This window comes from Hakea prostrata, chromosome 5 (genome assembly GCF_041222555.1).
Source record: "Hakea prostrata isolate BN-2017 chromosome 5, UWA_Hpros_2, whole genome shotgun sequence".
Taxonomy (NCBI): Eukaryota; Viridiplantae; Streptophyta; class Magnoliopsida; order Proteales; family Proteaceae; genus Hakea; species Hakea prostrata.
The window spans coordinates 12,422,454-12,439,719 of NC_142604.1; the positions used below are offsets into that span (position 1 = coordinate 12,422,454).

General features: G+C 37.3%; 1 protein-coding gene and 1 pseudogene across 2 annotated transcripts; both read left to right on the forward strand.

The window, feature by feature from the left end:
* Positions 1 to 222: 222 nt before the first annotated feature.
* Positions 223 to 3,809, forward strand: LOC149015195 (pentatricopeptide repeat-containing protein At3g12770 pseudogene; annotated as a pseudogene). Its single transcript, XR_016173652.1, has 2 exons — positions 223 to 2,206; positions 2,730 to 3,809. The product of XR_016173652.1 is annotated as a pentatricopeptide repeat-containing protein At3g12770 pseudogene (transcript).
* A 2,786-nt stretch (positions 3,810 to 6,595) lies between these two features.
* Positions 6,596 to 16,219, forward strand: LOC149015196 (DUF21 domain-containing protein At2g14520-like). Its single transcript, XM_089155370.1, has 12 exons — positions 6,596 to 6,816; positions 7,001 to 7,222; positions 10,802 to 10,878; positions 10,971 to 11,054; positions 11,398 to 11,511; positions 11,646 to 11,732; positions 11,968 to 12,107; positions 12,195 to 12,282; positions 14,818 to 14,891; positions 14,993 to 15,120; positions 15,243 to 15,505; positions 15,607 to 16,219. Exons 2-12 carry the CDS (start codon positions 7,045 to 7,047, stop codon positions 15,649 to 15,651), a joined length of 1,278 nt encoding a protein of 425 aa, XP_089011496.1. The 5' UTR covers positions 6,596 to 6,816; positions 7,001 to 7,044; the 3' UTR covers positions 15,652 to 16,219.
* The last annotated feature ends 1,047 nt before the right edge of the window (positions 16,220 to 17,266 follow it).

The following is a 17,266-nucleotide window of genomic DNA, read 5'->3' on the forward strand; positions in this document are numbered from 1 at the left end:
GACTGACAACCCGTTCGTGGCCGCATTTATTTGGTTTGGTTATGCTTAAAAAAACGTTAAACATTTGACAATGAATCCTTAAACTTCCCTCACGATGAATCTACAAATTTAATTTTGAATCTACAAATTTAATTTTGAAGATTCAGATTAACCAAAGAGTTAATTTTATGAACCATTTTGAAATCTCTAGATTTTTGAATACTTCAGACTCAAGTAACCGAAAAGACAAAATGGAAGACTCAAAACAGATTAATGCCCGATGTTTTGGGTTTGCAGATCACTTTGTTAATCGGTCAGTCACTGTCTTGGACTTTCACTACAGAAATGCAGTTAATCCCTGATTCAGATTACCGTCTTTGAATAATTGGTCTTGCACTCTTACATGTAGTTATTGTGACTGATACAGTGAATACAAGCTTTCTGCTTCTTATGCTTCTATCTATTACAGGAAGAGCTGGGTTTCTCAATCTGCTAGGTTCCACTCTCCCATCTTCAAAACCATCGGTTGCCCGCATCCTTTGTTTTTATACGATCAGCTAAACCTGTCTGCGACTCCTATGCTTACATTCTTCAATGTCACCCAGGAATCAGCGCGATTGAACAAGTTCATGCCCGTATCGTTGTCGAAGGATCTTCTCGAAACAGTTTCTCCGCAACCCATCTCGTCAAATCATACGCTAAGAGCGGAAACATTCATGCCGCCCATCTGGTTTTTGAGTCGGTCCCCAAGAAGACAATTTTCCTCTGGAACGCAATTATACGGGCTTGTAGTGGAAATGGGTTGTGGTTGGAGATCGCCCAATTGTACAGGCGGATGGAAGAGGAAAGAGTTGAACCTGATAATTATACTCTCCCCTTTGTGATAAAGGCCTTTGCTTTCATACATTCCCATGAAGAAGGAATGAGAATGCACAGCTTGGCAAAACAAGCTGGGTTGTTGAGTAACATTTATGTGGCAACTGCTTTGATTGAAATGTATGTGAAATTTGATGAGATCAACATCGCACGAAAGATTTTTTATCAAATGCCAGAGCGTGATGTTGTTGCTTGGACTGCCATGATTTCTGGCTATGTTGATTCGGGAAACCATATAGAGGCCCTGCGTGTTTTCAGAGAGATGAGATTTGGGGACGAGAGACCCAACTGGGTTACGGTTCTTTGCTTGACTCCGTTTTGTCATCGTTCAATACATGCTTTTGTTACGAAATTAGGCTTTGATTTCTACGTGGAGGTGGAGACGGCGATCCTTGATAGTTACGCAAAAGATGGAGATGTCATGACTGCTCGTAATCTGTTCGACAGGATTCCCGAGAGGAATTTAATTTCATGGACTGCAATGGTTAGTGGATATTCCCAGAATGGGTACGCCCGCGAAGCACTTTTGCTATTTCATCAAATGATGGAAGTGACCCATCTTAAGCCAGATTTCATTATTATAGCAAGTGTACTTCAGGCCTCTGCACAACTTGGTTCACTGGTCTCCGGGGAGATGATCCATGGCTACATCATTCGAGTTGGGGCCCAAAACCAACTGCTGGTTGGAACAGCTTTGGTAGACTTGTATGCAAAATGTGGAAGTATAAGTTCTGCACAGAAGATCTTTGATGAGATTGACAATCCAAATATGATTGCATGGAGTACACTAATCGCAGCATATGGACATCATGGACTTGGTTCTAAAGCACTTGATCTTTTTGAGCAGATGAAGCAAAATGGTTTTGTGCCTGATGAGACTGCATTTCTTAGCATTTTATCAGCTTGTAGTCATTCAGGCCTTGTTCCCGAAGGGCAGGAGCATTTCACATCAATGGTGCAAACATACAAATTAATACCAAGAACAAAACACTTTGCATGCATGGTAGATCTTCTGGGTCGAGCAGGCCTTGTGGACGAGGCATGCAATCTTATCAAAACAATGCAGGTCAAGCCAGATGCAAATGTATGGGGAGCCCTGCTCTCTTCATGCAGAGCGAAAGGAAACATTAGTGTCGCTGAGTTTGCATTTAGGAGACTGCTTGAGCTAGAGCCGGATAATGTTGAATATCATGTACTCCTGGCTAATATATACGCAGAGTGTGGGAGATGGGATGAGGCCTCTAAGCTAAGGTCTCTTTCAGGGTTGAAAGGCGAGAGGAAAACACCAGGACACAGCTCTGTACAAGTGAACTGCAATAGTGACTCATTTCTTTTGGGCAATCACTAACAGGTATACACCACTGAGACTTATCTCTAGTCTGCTGAGCAAGGCATGGAAAGGATTTATTGTGAGACACCTAACCTTGTCTTTGTTGTAATGATAATGTTCAAAATTGCTATGAATTTGCGTCTCTTACCTGAACCATTCTAGTCTCATGTGTTTTTCTCTTTCTGATTTCTAAATCCATCAAGTGTAAGATTCAGTACCTTCTTCATCTAATGAAGCTGAGAAATAAATTAGAGTTTGTTTATCTTCATGTTTTCTGATTATGCTGGTTTTTATTTAATGCATGAATTATCCTTTAAAATTTTAGTGCAAGAATTACTCCACTGCAGCTGTGGTTCAACTAGATATCCTTTACGTGGTTCTGATTCAGTCAGCTTATCCAATTTGTCCAGAAGAGCTTGAGATCATGCACTTCCCTTCCCCTGCCTTGCTCCGTCTGAATAACTTATTTTGCTGCTTGAGAACAATGAAATGTCATCATTTGTGTACAGCATGGAATCCGATATTTTGAGTCCTGGTTTCAAAGGTACAATCAGCAATCACTCCAACACAATGGTCATACATGATCAGTTTGACAGTCCGTACTTGTAAGATTTCTTATGAACTCAAATATTGTGAATGAATGCTTAAATCCTTCTAACTTAATTTCAATGATCATCACTGTTAAGTTCTCAAACTACTTTAAGTGGCACTCTAAAATGTAGAGAAATAATACAAAGGCGGTAATATCATACCGTTGTGGAGATATTGCATGGGGAAATATTGAACATGATATTGCCTAATCAGACTAGGGTTATATTTCAATTTGTAAGTAAAGACCATGTAAAGTCTCGATATTAGTTGACAGTTTAGGTATTATGCTGCATTTTTTCTTTTGTTATTTTCTAATTATGTCCCTTAGTTTCTTGAATGGAGTAGGAGCTCTCTCGTTGTTCTCCCTTCCTTCTATTTTCTCCTTTATTATGACTTATGCAAATTATCTATTGAGGCTTAAAAGGACAACAACAACAACAACACAGCAGCAGAAAACAAGTGGGAGGAAAGGATGTGATTTGGATTGAGGTCTTCTGAATTCCTTGTTATGTGGTGTTCACGTACAAGTCCTTCAGGCATACCCAGCTGCTCTTCTTAAATATGGGACCCAACATTGTTATGTCTTCTTTCTTTCTTTATCTCTCCCAACCCCTTACAGATCAAATGAATGTTACTGTGTATATGTTTCCTTGGGGTTTTATCTATGTACTTCTTGTTTTTTTCTTCTTTGGTGAAGTGTTTTATCTACATACTTGATGTATAGGCATGGCAAATGATTTCCACTCCAACTCTTCTTCTCGGTTGGGTTTTGTAGTCATATAGTCGATGAGCCTATGGCCAAATGCATACACTTCTTAGTTTTACCGTGTCCAGTCCATCTGGATCCTGTCTAATCCTGAGTAACTGAATCTGTGTTTACTTTGGTGTCTGGAAGCTAGTATACTTAGGCTTCTCACCCTCCACCTTCACCCCCAAAATAAATATTAGTTTATAGACTCAGAAAGTTTCTGTCCGACTTGCTTTATTTCAACCGCCTTACAGTTGCTCTAGAACATTGAATTCTTGACTTCTATTCGACCAAACAAAATTATTAACCTTTTGTATTTACTATTTTAATCGTAATCAGGTCCAGACTTCCTGGACTTTGAAGAAGTTGGTACTGTTCCATTCAAATCTTTGCTAATGATTGCAATTGTTGTGGGCGTTGTTGGATAAGCTTCAAGAGTAATTTCAATTTATCAGGATGTCAAGATGTTTTTTCTATAAATCTACTTGAATTTCCTGGTCTTTGGAACTGAAACTAATGCTCCAATGTCTGGTAGCTGGTAGTTATGCATCGGATTCTTGTTCATGGACATTTTAGAATTCCATTTTGCATGTATACTGAACCTTGTTTCCAACTCATATCATGTTGTTTTGACCCACCAGCCAGTACTTCCACACGTTTTTACAAGAAAATTTTAAGACAGGACATGAACAGTTGACTAGTTAGCTTTCAATAGTACGAGTATTGGTTGTCCCATGCATCTGTAATCTATTATTTTGCTGTGACCTGAATCATTTTAAAGTATTAAAATTGGTCAGTTTGTCGCTGAGATTTTAACTAACTTCCCATTAGCAGATGGTAAATGCATCTGCAGGGCTCTTCGCCGGTTGGGACTATGTTCTTGTACCTCCAAAGTAACTCTGTGTTTGATCCCATCCATTCCTTTTTCGCTTGCTCATTCTTAGCTACATCAGATAAGTTGCTTTTCACTCTTCTAAGCCTGATCTCCAGGGTATTATCTCCAACACTTGATTATATATCCCCTTCAATTCAGGTGGACTTCTTGATCCAACTGCAGCTATTCCGCTTGGTGCTTGCTATCGTCTGTGATGGGAGTTGACATGCACACTCATGAAGTAGGGTAAGCTTCCATCTTTATATTCAATCCATCTATTGACTTTGCTTTTTGTAATTCTGGTTGTGCAAGTGTAGTGAACTCAGTGTCTTTAATTTTATTCTACATTTAAAAAAACATAGTATATAAACCCAGATGTGCTCAGAAGGTTTCATTAAATTGTTATAGATGAAGCTAGACAGCAAGACACTCTCAACCCCTGTACTTTGAAAGTTTTTGGTCTGGTTGGTTTGGTTTAGTCTGGTTTGAAATATACATAACCTCTTATAGATAGATGAGACAGAAGACACAAAATAATAAACTAGTTAGGATTTGGGCTTTCATATGCTGAGATTCTTACTGAACTAAATTCTTTGTAAACACAATGTGTACTTGGGTTCAAATTGTCTGTAGCTATGGATATGTAGGCCATCCTTCAACCGAACAAGGATAGCATGGTAAGTGTCAGCCAGGTAATCTTACACCGTTAGATGATTTAAATTTTCAAATTTGAATTTAAACTTTAGTTTAATTCCACACCTTGTGGTACGATGTAGATCCATGTGCTCATGATATAATCAATGGATTAAAAATGTTGGAAAGAGACAAAAGTTGCAGGTTTCGATGGCAATAACATGGTTTACATCAGTGTTCCTTTATGTTTGTCTCTTTGCTCCCCTATGAAATGGCATTTTCACCCCTAAGGATAGAGCACCATCCCTTTGGTTAATGTATCAAAATTAGGGCAAATGAAGCATTTACATACTTTTTGTGCTATCTAGATTATGATTGTCATTTTCAAGACATAATCCCATGACTTATGATGAGTAAAACCAAAATTTATTAGAAAGCTATCACTTTTGCTAACGTATGATCATTGTTTGATGTTGAATTTTGGACCCAAGATTTTGCGTGGTAGATAAAACAAAAATATTGATTCGCATCATTCACAAAATATTTTTGACATCCCGAGTCATAAGTATCTCTCATTCCTAATTTCTAAGTCTCAACCCAACTGGAATTTAGTTAGGTGGCAAAATTCATGATGATGAACGCAATGCATATCCTAATGCATGGTTGTTTAGGTGACCAAAAAATCCAAATTCTCTAAACCAATGGTCAAACTTTCAATGTTATCTTTCAAAGGACAAAATTAGTTTGACAATCCATAGGATATTCTGCATTGGACCACATGATCCAAAACATAAATCTTCTGTAGGTAACATTTCTTATCCCAAAAAAAAAAAACTTCATATATTATTCATTAAATTATGAATTGATATGAGACTAACATTTATTCAATTAGACATGATGAACGTGACATAAAACTAAAGAAATAACTTAATTTCTTGTCTTTATCTAGATATTAGGTCTTTTATGTTAGATGAAATTTCTTACATTATTCATTAAATGATGAATTGAAATGAGTCAACGTAAGAGGCATTGAACATGAATCATTTTCTAAAAATGAGCATGAATGATGAATCGTATGAAAGTTAAAAGAACAATCTATTTACAAAATTATAATTCTATACAGTTTTCAATTTGATATGGTTGTGAGTGTTTATGTTTTTCACTAAATATTATATTTTGAGGTATTTTGAATTTTTTTTATAAATATCATGATTTTGTTTTAAACAATTATAGATGATTGATGGTTAAGAGGACAAGAAGGTCATTTCATATGGGTGAGAGGGTGGGTGACCGAGTTAGAAGGTAAAGAGAAAATCGTCTTTATCAGGACAAGCTGGCCTGGTCCACAGATTTGTTAGTCCAAAATTTCTTGTCGACAAAAGGCAGCCGAGATTCGAGCAATTCGAGAGGCTAAGGTGCTAAATTGACACTTTTGGACATTCTGCTGAGTTGGGCCACGCGATTTGGCAGCGTGGTTTTCGAAGAAATTATTTATCCAAAAAAAATAAAATAATAAATAAATAAATAAAATCTCGTTCTCGGTTGCAGTAGAACTGTAGAAGGTTTCTTCCCTTCTTTAAAGAGAGATGAAATCGCCTCAACATGAAATCGTGCCTTCATTTGGCACTCAAACATCAACTGAAAAAATTAAAGAATTGCAGCACTTTCCAGAATCGATCCATCTCGGCATTGTTGCCAGAAACTTCCTGCTCTGGCCTGGAAAACTCTCTGACTTCTCGTTCGGTGCTTCAGTAACCGCCCTCGTTTTTCAGTTTATCCAAAAGTGTAATCTCTCTCTCTCTACCTGTGCCCCAAATCTCCACTTTCCACCTCTGTTGGTAGTTCCGAGGACTATCATATCAATTATCAATATGAGATGTTTCGGAAGAACCTTTATATGTGATTTCATTTGGATTTGTTTACGTTTGTTTTAATAATGGAGGTTGTTGATGAGTTCTGTTTGTTTTAGGGTTTGGAGGAGTAGGAGGATTCACTAGGAGGTCAAGTACTTGAATGGCGGTAGAGTATCGATGTTGCGAGACGGGCTTCTTTGTTCACATAGTGATCATATTCTTGCTGGTTATGTTCGCGGGAATGATGTCGGGGCTAACTTTGGGCCTCATGTCCATGAGTATTGTTGATCTCGAAGTTCTTGCCAAGTCTGGAACTCCCAGTGATCGTAAACATGCCGGTACTTCTTTGATTACTTCTCCCCCTGTCCACTTTTAGTAAGTTTGAGCTGGAATAATTTTGATTTGTATTGTTGTAATAGGCGTTAAGATTTATTAACTGTAAGCTTAATAGGTTATTGCTTTTGGCGGGGAATTTTGCATGTTTAAGTCCCCCCCCCCCGCCCTTTTGTAGTATATCAGATTATATCTAACAGACAAATAGGTGGGTAGGAAGCACTGAAGGGAATTAATTTTGGTTAATAATTATTATACAGGTAAGCGGATCTTAATTTCTGATTTCTTTTTTTGGGTTGCTGTTCTGGGTACCTGGGTGCCATGGTCACTATCAATGAGCACACCAAAAATAGAGATAATCTGGTTAGATGTTTATCTCCCTTGGTACTTACCGAGTAAGCAAACTTCCTCTGGAAGAGGGGCTTAACGGCGTCACTTGACAAATTATTCTTCACCCCTCCCAAAAAAGAAAATGGAAAAGGAAAAAGAAAAAGAAAAAAACAAAGAAAAAGAAAAGAAGAAGAAACCGATCCATAGACAGTCCAACCAGGTAGCACCTGCAGTTTATTCTTTCTTAAGACAGTCCTGGATTTACTGCTCTGGTGTCCCATTGTTTGCTCATCTGGGTAACACATTCAAACAAGTTAGTTTGGAAGTCTATGTAAACAGCAAACCTTAGTTCATATATGTATTGTTAATTCTGCTATTCGATCCTTTATGCTGTAATGGTTTCATAATTTGGAGATTAGCATCATGGGTTCACTCTCTTTCCTGCCTTAGAAATGCCCTACACTGTGCTTCTCATTTTGTGTTGGTAACTTGTATATATTCATTATGTCCTTGGCTAGAAAGTAGGTATAAATCATGGATTTAATAATTGAACTGGCACTGGTGGCCCCATTTCAAACTCAATTAGCATTCCCTGAATCCAATTTGAAGTGAATAAAACTCCAGAGATGAAAAGATCTGTGAAAACATTTGCTTCTTCTTTCTGATTGTATTTTTTAGGGTTGTAGATTCCTGCCACCTGATTCTGATCTGAATTGTTGGATGTTGATCCCTTGTTTGATTCTGTGTTTTAAAACCTTGATAAATAACTATACAGAAATCATTATTGTTAGAAGCACAGCCAAAGTATTAAGACTCGACCTCTCTACCCACCATTCCCATAGCAATTGAACTGCCCGTAAATTGCACAATTAGCATTGACAACTTAACTTCTTTACCCAATATTCCATAGCAATTGAATCCACTCATGAATTGGCAGTCATTTACTTCAATTGAAATGAGATGTTCCTCTTGCTGCATAAGGAACTTCCTTTCCTGGTTAGATGTGTGATCTCAATTTTGCCTCATCACCCATAGACATCCAAACCGAGCTGAGTTCCTTCTACATCAAAGTTTTTGGTATAGCCTGATCCACCATTCTTAGTTTTTGCCATTCAATCTTGTTCTGTCATTTCATTTTCATGGGGCAATATCTGTTCTTAGGTTGTAAGCATTTTTGCTTTCTTTGATTAGAATGAGATGTTCCTCTCACTGCATAAGGAACTTCAGTTCCTTTGTAGATGTGTGAATCTCATTGTCCATAGACATTCAACTGGGAATCAAGCTAAATCCCTTCTGCAACACAGTTGGGGTACATTTGGTATAGCCTGCTCCAAAATTCTTAGGGTTGGCTATTCAATCCAGTTCCACCAATTTTTTTTCTTCTTTTTTTGGAGCAATATCTGTTATTGGCTTGCAAGTAATTTTATTTTCCTTTTTCAGTTAAATCCAACAGATTTTATTTGAAGCTGCTTGCTAGTTTAGCTAGTAAAATCTCTGGAGTGTTACTTAAAGTTGGAACAGAACCATCTTCAGTTGTTTCTTATCTGGGAGAAAAAAATGTTTTGATGCCTTTGCCCTTGAACTTTTCCTTTGTTCTATGTGATTTGCAATGTTACTATAAAATCAAAATTATGGGAATGATTCTTAATGCTTTCTGACATTATGAGAAATGGTAAAGGTTCTGAAGATCTAAAGTTTGGATATAAGTTTGGGAGAAAAAGGGGGAGGAAAAACAGAGGCGAGTGAACAAGCACAAAGCAAAATTCGTTCATATACGCCTCTATATTTATTGTTCTGGGTTTAGCTTTTCTTAAATCAAACAGATTTTAACTAATCTTCAACTGGATGACTCAAAGGATGCATAGGCTGTTTATGTGGATATACAAAATCAGGAAGGTGCGTGTGTGTGCGTGTTTTTTTTTTTTTTTGGGGGGGGGGACAGGGTGGCATTAGTTGCATAATGTTACTAATATAATCAAATGTTAGGAGGCTCGTGGAGGATGAAAGTACTCTGTATAGAACAGTGATTATAAGGAATACGAGCTGTTAGGGATGGTTAACACCTCATGAACAGGACCCTTCTCTAGGAGATGCTTGGGAAGTTATGTGATTTACAAATCTGTTGTCTGTTCAGTGCTGCAGATAGAAGAATGACTGAACTATTTGGAAGTGAGACAGCCTGTCTTCCTTTTCTTTTCCTCCTCCCCCCTCCTCCTCCTCTTCCCTTTTATTTGTAAGTCTGGAAATTTTACTGCTTTAAATCCCAACTCACAATTATTGTTAGGACAAAAACAGTCTGACTTTCTTCATCATCTTACTTGGGCTAATGGCTATCCATTGTATTGCAGTTCTTTATACTGCATTTAGACTTTATGTTAATTGTAACTGGTGATATACTGTTGAATGGTTAGAAACTAGGATTTATTCCATACTTGATGTTGAATACTCAGCTTCTGCATGGAGGAGGCAGAAGGATGTGAGGGAAAAATGAGGGAGTCTCAAAAGATTAGGTGCTAACTGGAATTAAGAATAGAACAAAATGGATAGCTTCTACTTCTGCAAAACTTGGGGTGTCTCTTTTTTTTTTTTTTTAGGGGGGGGGGGGGGGGTGGTTAGCATGCGTAGGCGATATTCCACACTGGTTTTGTTTAATAATCTGTTTCTTGTTTTGCATGTACCATAGGGTTTCTTTTCATTTCTTTGTCAGCAGATGGTGTCATTGAAAAAGAGTTATGCATTTAATATGGTTAATATATGCTTAACATGTGACTCTAATTCAAAAAATTGCGTCATAAAGTACACAGTTCATGGCATGTCCACGAATTATACTTGTATACAAAAAGTGCCCTGACCCCAGGCAAGTGTTGGACCATTTGTAAAGAACCAAAACAATCAGACATATTCATTGTTCCTTCAGGGTTTTGTTTTGTTGCTCTAATACCTGAGCGGTTCAGACATCTTGGTCTCTTTTGTTTTTGTTAATCTGCATGGGAAGGTACTTTCTAGGGGGGGGGGGGTACTCTCTGTAGTTTTTAGCACCTGGATCAGTGTAAAAGTTCTTGTACTTCACTACTGTTCTAGACCCTTGGTAAAAGAAAAATAATTTGAAGATATGGATGTTATATTATGCTAATTCCTTAATGATTCTAAATTTATAACAGTGACATGATCAGTATGTTGTCCCCAAACAGTGAACTTTTTAATATGATCAAACTGCAAGTTTTCATGTCTAACGCATAATATTTTCTGTACAGCAAAGATATTGCCAGTTGTGAGGAAACAGCATTTATTGCTTTGCACCCTTCTTATTTGCAATGCCGCTGCTATGGAGGTAAAACTATTGGAAGTGTCCAAGAATTCTACAGATAACATTTATTGGAATTTAATACTTCTTCTGAAGTCTGAAAAATCCATTTCTGTCAGGCACTTCCCATTTTTCTTGATGGTTTGATTTCGGCTTGGGGTGCTATATTGATCTCAGTGACCTTGATACTTCTGTTTGGTGAGGTGAGCTTTCCATCTCTGGGAATGTGGAACATGTATTCTGGTAAAAGTTTTTTTTATGGAATTTTTCTGTTTTAACCTGTGCCCTTATGCTCAGACAGCTGAAAAATTAAACTGGTCAATTATATAACTGTTCAATTTTCTACATTTTTTTGGTTAAATATGTCATTGGTTGGACTTATCATGCATGTGATATGACTATCTTGAGACAAGTAATCCTTGTTTTTCACGAGTACACTTTGATTCTATGATCTTTTTAATATTTCTGGAACAAGTACTGTTGATTTGTTAAACTTACTGATGTTATTTCCATTTGTTTCATTAATTGTTCCACTTCGACAAACAGATTATTCCACAGTCTGTTTGTTCTCGGCATGGTTTGGCAATTGGTGCAGCAGTGGCTCCATTTGTTCGAGTGCTTGTTTGGGTCTGCTATCCTGTAGCTTATCCAATCAGCAAGGTTATATTCTATCTGTAGTTCTGTCCAACTGATTCACTGTATTCTGTCTCCTCATTCCTTTTTTTTGGTTCCCTCCTTAAATTATGGTATGAATAGTTTCACCAACAACCCATATTCGCTGTGTGACATTGCAGCTGTTAGACTACCTTCTAGGGGAAGGACATGTGGCTCTTTTCCGCCGAGCTGAGTTGAAAACTCTTGTCGATATGCATGGGAATGAGGTAGGTGTCTTCTTAGTACTTTTTATTAATAGGTCTTAATTAGTGGATAATATGTTTTGGGAAAGGAGACAAAGTTATTATTATTCTGATTATTTCATTTCATTTTCATGCATCATTGCACTTGCTTGTGTCTTTTGTTTTGGTAAATAAGGATATTTGTGATTAATTTTTTGTTTTCAGATTTCAAGTTGCATTCCTTTGAGTTATCATTATATTTTGGTTCATTTATTATCAGGCTGGGAAAGGTGGTGAACTGACGCATGATGAGACAACAATCATCGCTGGAGCGCTTGAGCTCACAGCGAAAATGGCCAGGGATGCCATGACTCCAATTTCAGAAACTTTTTCCATTGACATTAATGCCAAGCTGGACAGGTATTTAGGTTTTAATTCGGTTGAAAAACAAGTGGATTTTTTTCCACTGGAACCTGCATTGTTGAGTACATGACTAGTTATTTCCAGGGATTTGATGAAGTTAATTTTGGAGAAAGGGCATAGCAGAGTACCAGTTTTTTATGAGGAGCCTGTAAACATAATTGGTCTAATTCTGGTAATGATTTTTTAATCCTTTGTAGATCCTTTTAACTTCTTTAGGAAGTAAAGCTGTTAGCATTCATGTTTCTTCTGCATTGATTATCCTTTTGATTGATGTATGTTACTTGATATTTTGTAAAACTCCTATTATTTTGGCTAAACTGTGTTTGGATATCATAATTTAGTTGTCATGCTTTTCGCTCTTCTGATGTACTGGATGTCTTAGAATATAGTTTATTTGATTATACCGCATAGAACATTTTCTGATTAAGGGTAACAAACGAATACTTGAATTATAGACGGATGAGAAAAGCCTAAAAGTTGTAACAAAGTAAAAGGTGAACCAAGCTAGTATTCCTTGGCCATACTACCTTATTTCTAAGCATAGTTTCTTAGCCTTTCATTGTAAAATGTTGATATAAGCACCGACATATCCTCAGCTCCCATCTTTTTGTGGTCAGTAGTGGCTCAGATAATGTACCCCAGTAACAGTTTGTATCTTTCGTTTTTATTCAATCAAAAAAAAAAAAAAAAAAAAAAAAAAAAACCGAAGTCCCAAGTGTCGATACTTGTTGGGCTGTTGTGAAACAGAAACTGGAGATTGGAAGTCAAGACACCTTACCATCGCAGCAGACCTACTGACAAACCTCATTTCTGCAGTGGACAGACATTACCACTTACTGAGACCAAATCTGAGAGTTCTGCTTCCATTTTGGGACTGATTGGAAGTCTTCCATATGACCCTGTAGAAGGTGATTGCAGCAGCAGTTGCTGGAGCTACAGAAAATTATAGCGACAGCCATTCTTGTTGTTACTGATGGTCACAGAAAGAGGAGAAGAAGAGGAGAGGGGAGAACAAGTCTGTGGAAGCAGCAGCAATGGCTGCTGCTGTTGCTTTAACCATGGGTGGCATTGGTGGAGAAAGAGGGCAATAGGAAGAGTGGGGGATAAGAATGTACATGTTTCAAGCCCCTATGCTGTTCTAGATTGGAAGGGGTCCAACTAGAAACCAGGATCCGTTATGAACTGTTGAGTTTGATAAGGTCAAAACTAAGGTTAGGGTTTGATGGGATGACTATGTCAATTGAGTCTAGGGGATTTAGGCTTCAAAAGCCCTGTTTCTTATTATTAAAGATGCTTGCTTTTGTTAACATGGAGCCAAGGTTTGCTAGAAAATTTAGGCTTCAAAAGCTCTGTTTAAGTTAAAGGATTGTAGACTCTTTGTTTTAGAAATATATTAGTGGATGAGTCCTATATTTAGAAATTTGTCTTTTGTTTTGTATTAAGGTGTGTCTACCACCCATTAGATGGATTTTTATTTTTCACATGGGGTCATTCAGAATATGAAATAATTGTCTGGCTGGTTTATCTCTCCCTTTGTGATCTGTTGACATAGTTTTTCTCTCCTCACCCATGGTATTTCTTTGTTCTTCTCTTTCTATCCTTATCAACTCTCACTCAGGGTAATCCCTAACCCCTCCCCACCCCCACCTCCACCTCCACCTCCACCTCCACCTCCACCCCCACCCCCCTTTTTCCTCCTCAACATGGTATGTCTTCTATCTCCTGTCTTCCGCTTTAGAGATCCTCTATTGTAGAGAAGATGTTCTTAGCATCTGTTCCCCACTTAACCTGTTGTCAACCGTCTTTTTCCTTCATCTATTGCATGTTCATTTAGACTGTTAGTTTTGGAACTATTCCTACATGATCTCCTCGATAATGTCTACCTCCTATCATATTTAGCTACTAGTTTGTTGCTTTTTTCAAGTCTGTTGATATATTCCCTCAACTTTGAACCATTAGATCTAGATTCAGATCTGGTATATCTTTTGTTAGATGAGAATCTCCCTACCCTCTATTAAGTTTAGCATCAGTAAACTGATTAGTCGATCTGCTTACCCAATAATGTCAAATTGGAATTACTTAAGAAAATGAATTGTCAAGGTTGAGTGGATACTGAAGAATACAGTTTATTTTGCGTTTTCCTGGCAAAGTCCTTGAATTTTTGTTACATAACTGAGTTAAAAGTTTGCTATTGTGTTCTACAATGAATTTTGATACCCTTGTCATTGAAAAAGAGAAGTGGGAATTAGGTTCAGTTTGAAACAGTTTTTAAAGTCGGCAACCAAATGTTAGTATTGGCTCCAGTTGTCTTAATGTTTGTTGGTAAATTTACTTTGCAAATGTAGTAATTTTTATTTTTTTTGGGGGTGAAGTGCAAATGTAGTATTTTATATGCTGAAAAGACTTATAATTATTTTATTTTATTTTTTCCTTTTAAAAAAACATTTGAACACTTAACCAACATATAATATATAACACGTGAAGTTATTAGAAATTAAAAGAAAAATTACGCCAAATCAAACAGAGACTGTTATGGAGCAAATATACTCTTTAGTTCATTTGGGTTTATTTTCAATTACAACTACTTCTCAGGAATAATTATTCATTATTTACATCATATAATTTTACGAGTATTCAGCTCATATCTAATTCAATTTGACCCCCCTTTTTTTTTTTTTTTTTTTGGGGGGGTGGGTATTTACCACAGGTGAAGAATCTATTGACCATCCATCCTGCAGATGAAGTACCTGTAAAGAATGTCACTATCCGCAAGATTCCCAAGTATGTAGATTGGTATAAAGTTGATGCAATTTTTTTTACATCCCCTAACAATTTCATTACACTTGTGTCGACTGTTGTTTCTTGATGTCTTTACATGCTAGGGTTCCAGAGAACTTACCTCTGTATGATATCTTGAACGAGTTTCAGAAAGGTCATAGCCACATGGCTGTTGTCATGCGGCATCATGACAATACAGTGGAGCAGGCAACCAGCGAGAACCCAATTAAAAGTAAGCACATAGGAAACTCCAGACTGCTAGTTCTTCTGGCTCCCTAGCCCAGGAATTGTATCTTGTTTATTGTGAGGCCTTCTCCATCCCCTGTGATTTTAGCTGTTTATTTTATGACACAGATCCAGAAGTTAGGGTAGACATTGATGGTAAAAAGCATCCTCTTGAGAAAAAGAAGAGCAAACTACCAATCCAGAAGTGGAAAAGCTTTCCTGCAAGTGGAGATTATTCATATAGGGGCAACACCCCAAGGAGTAAGAAATGGGCAAGGGACATGAATGCAGATGTCTTGCAGATTCATGACAACCCACTCCCTAAGCTCAACGAGGAAGAAGAAGCCGTTGGTATAATTACAATGGAAGATGTCATAGAAGAGCTCTTACAGGTATGCTACAGAACTCTTATTCCACATCTCTTGGCTAATGAGTCACTTTTACAAGGATTCGTCTTATTACTTGCTTTGTGAACATTCTCTCATGCGTGCAGGAGGAGATATTTGACGAGACGGACCATCATGATGATGATTTATGACATTAAGCTTGCACTCTGTATGATCTCTACAGTTAGATAAAAGACTGTTGAGATAGGGAAAGAATTCTGGAGATGAGGTGTTAGGATTTTGAGACTGAAAAAAGTCAAAAAGATGTGTTTACGTACTTGTATATTACACAACAATCCCTCTTGTTTTGTAATGTGGCCAAGATTCTTCTATTCCCATAATGACAGCTTCATTTTACTTGTCGATTCTGCTACTACAGGCCATGGCGATTTTTAGAATATGAACCATTTGTTGGCCCTGCGTTCCTCTGATGCTTTCTGAGATGTCATTCCAATTTCCAAGTATGACTTCAAACGTCCTGACCCGGTGAGAAAGAAATCCATTGAATCACGGGGGTCAAATTTTCAGTGGGTTTTGTGTCTGGGCTCAGAAACAATTTTAGCGTCTAGGTTCAGAAACTTTTTTTAATCTCAATAACTTGTGTTCTTGCAGCTCGCTATTGAAGATTCGACTTTGAGAGTGGATAAAGTAAAATTCCTATTTCATATATTTTGAAGATGAAAGTTATCGTTTTTCACAACTCTTGCAGGGTTTTAGAAAGTGTTAATAGATGCTCTTCATGCCCTCTCTTGTTTCTCGGTGAAGTGAATGTAGGAAAAGTTTGGCTTTTGAAGAATGCTATGTTACTTTTAATTTTCGGAGATTCAATCATATATCGGATCACCTAGCAAGGCTTCAGAATCTTTGTAACTCTGTTTCCTCAGCTTTGTCTTAATAAACTTGTCTAGCTGGAAAAGTTGATGCTATTTTTGAAGCGTTTGGGATTAAACAATTAGGGGCGTCCATGGTTGGGTTAGGTTGGGCTTGATTATATCCTAATTTTTTCCTACATGATATAAATTTAAATCCAAACCCTATCTAGTCTTCTGCGGATTTAACTGCCTTGATTTATTTTGATGGGGTCAGATAGATAGGGTTGTGGAGGCTCTAACTCTAAACTGACCAAGCCAATGTTTAAAGTATCTCACGATATCATACGATACTAGTGGATACATATTCTTATTTGACCCAATCGATACGATACATCTCGATATGTCTTGTCTATTAAATTATACTAAAATACATCAGCCAAAGTGATATATATTGGGGGGGCATACAGTATTGTTGAGTCCTACCCCTTCTGAAAATTTAATTATGTTTTTATTTATGCCACACATGATTTGACGGCTGAGAAGTGTCCAGAGAGCACTTTGTGCTCCTCGTAAAGGGTTATGATCCAGACTTGATTTCTTCAAATACAAAAATAAATTTGACATAAATCTTTGGATGCATTATTGAGCTGGAATTTATTTCAATTTTACCAAAATAGTGTATTTGTAGCAATGACACAACACAGGCCATGAACTTTGCCATCCTCTACAATTCCACCCTTTGCGCAAGAAAAATACCATCATATTCCTTTCAATGGGCTTTTGACATAGCGGTGACAATCAATTTCCTATGTGACGCAATAAGAATTAGGTCTTCAAATTGAACCTTTTGTCTCTCCACACATTTTTATTACTCCCTATCCCTTGAGCCTATAAACTCCAATCCTTGTCATTAGTTTAATGATGACACTAGTCAAATTATAACCTTTTCACCAAG

Bases quoted from the DNA above. Each gene is read 5' to 3' on its own strand.
- LOC149015196 (XM_089155370.1), top strand. From the start codon at position 7,045: ATGGCGGTAGAGTATCGATGTTGCGAGACGGGCTTCTTTGTTCACATA. The intron at 11,055-11,397 runs GTGAGCTTTCCA...TTCGACAAACAG, and splicing joins TGATACTTCTGTTTGGTGAG to ATTATTCCACAGTCTGTTTG. The intron at 14,892-14,992 runs GTATGTAGATTG...TTTACATGCTAG, and splicing joins ACTATCCGCAAGATTCCCAA to GGTTCCAGAGAACTTACCTC.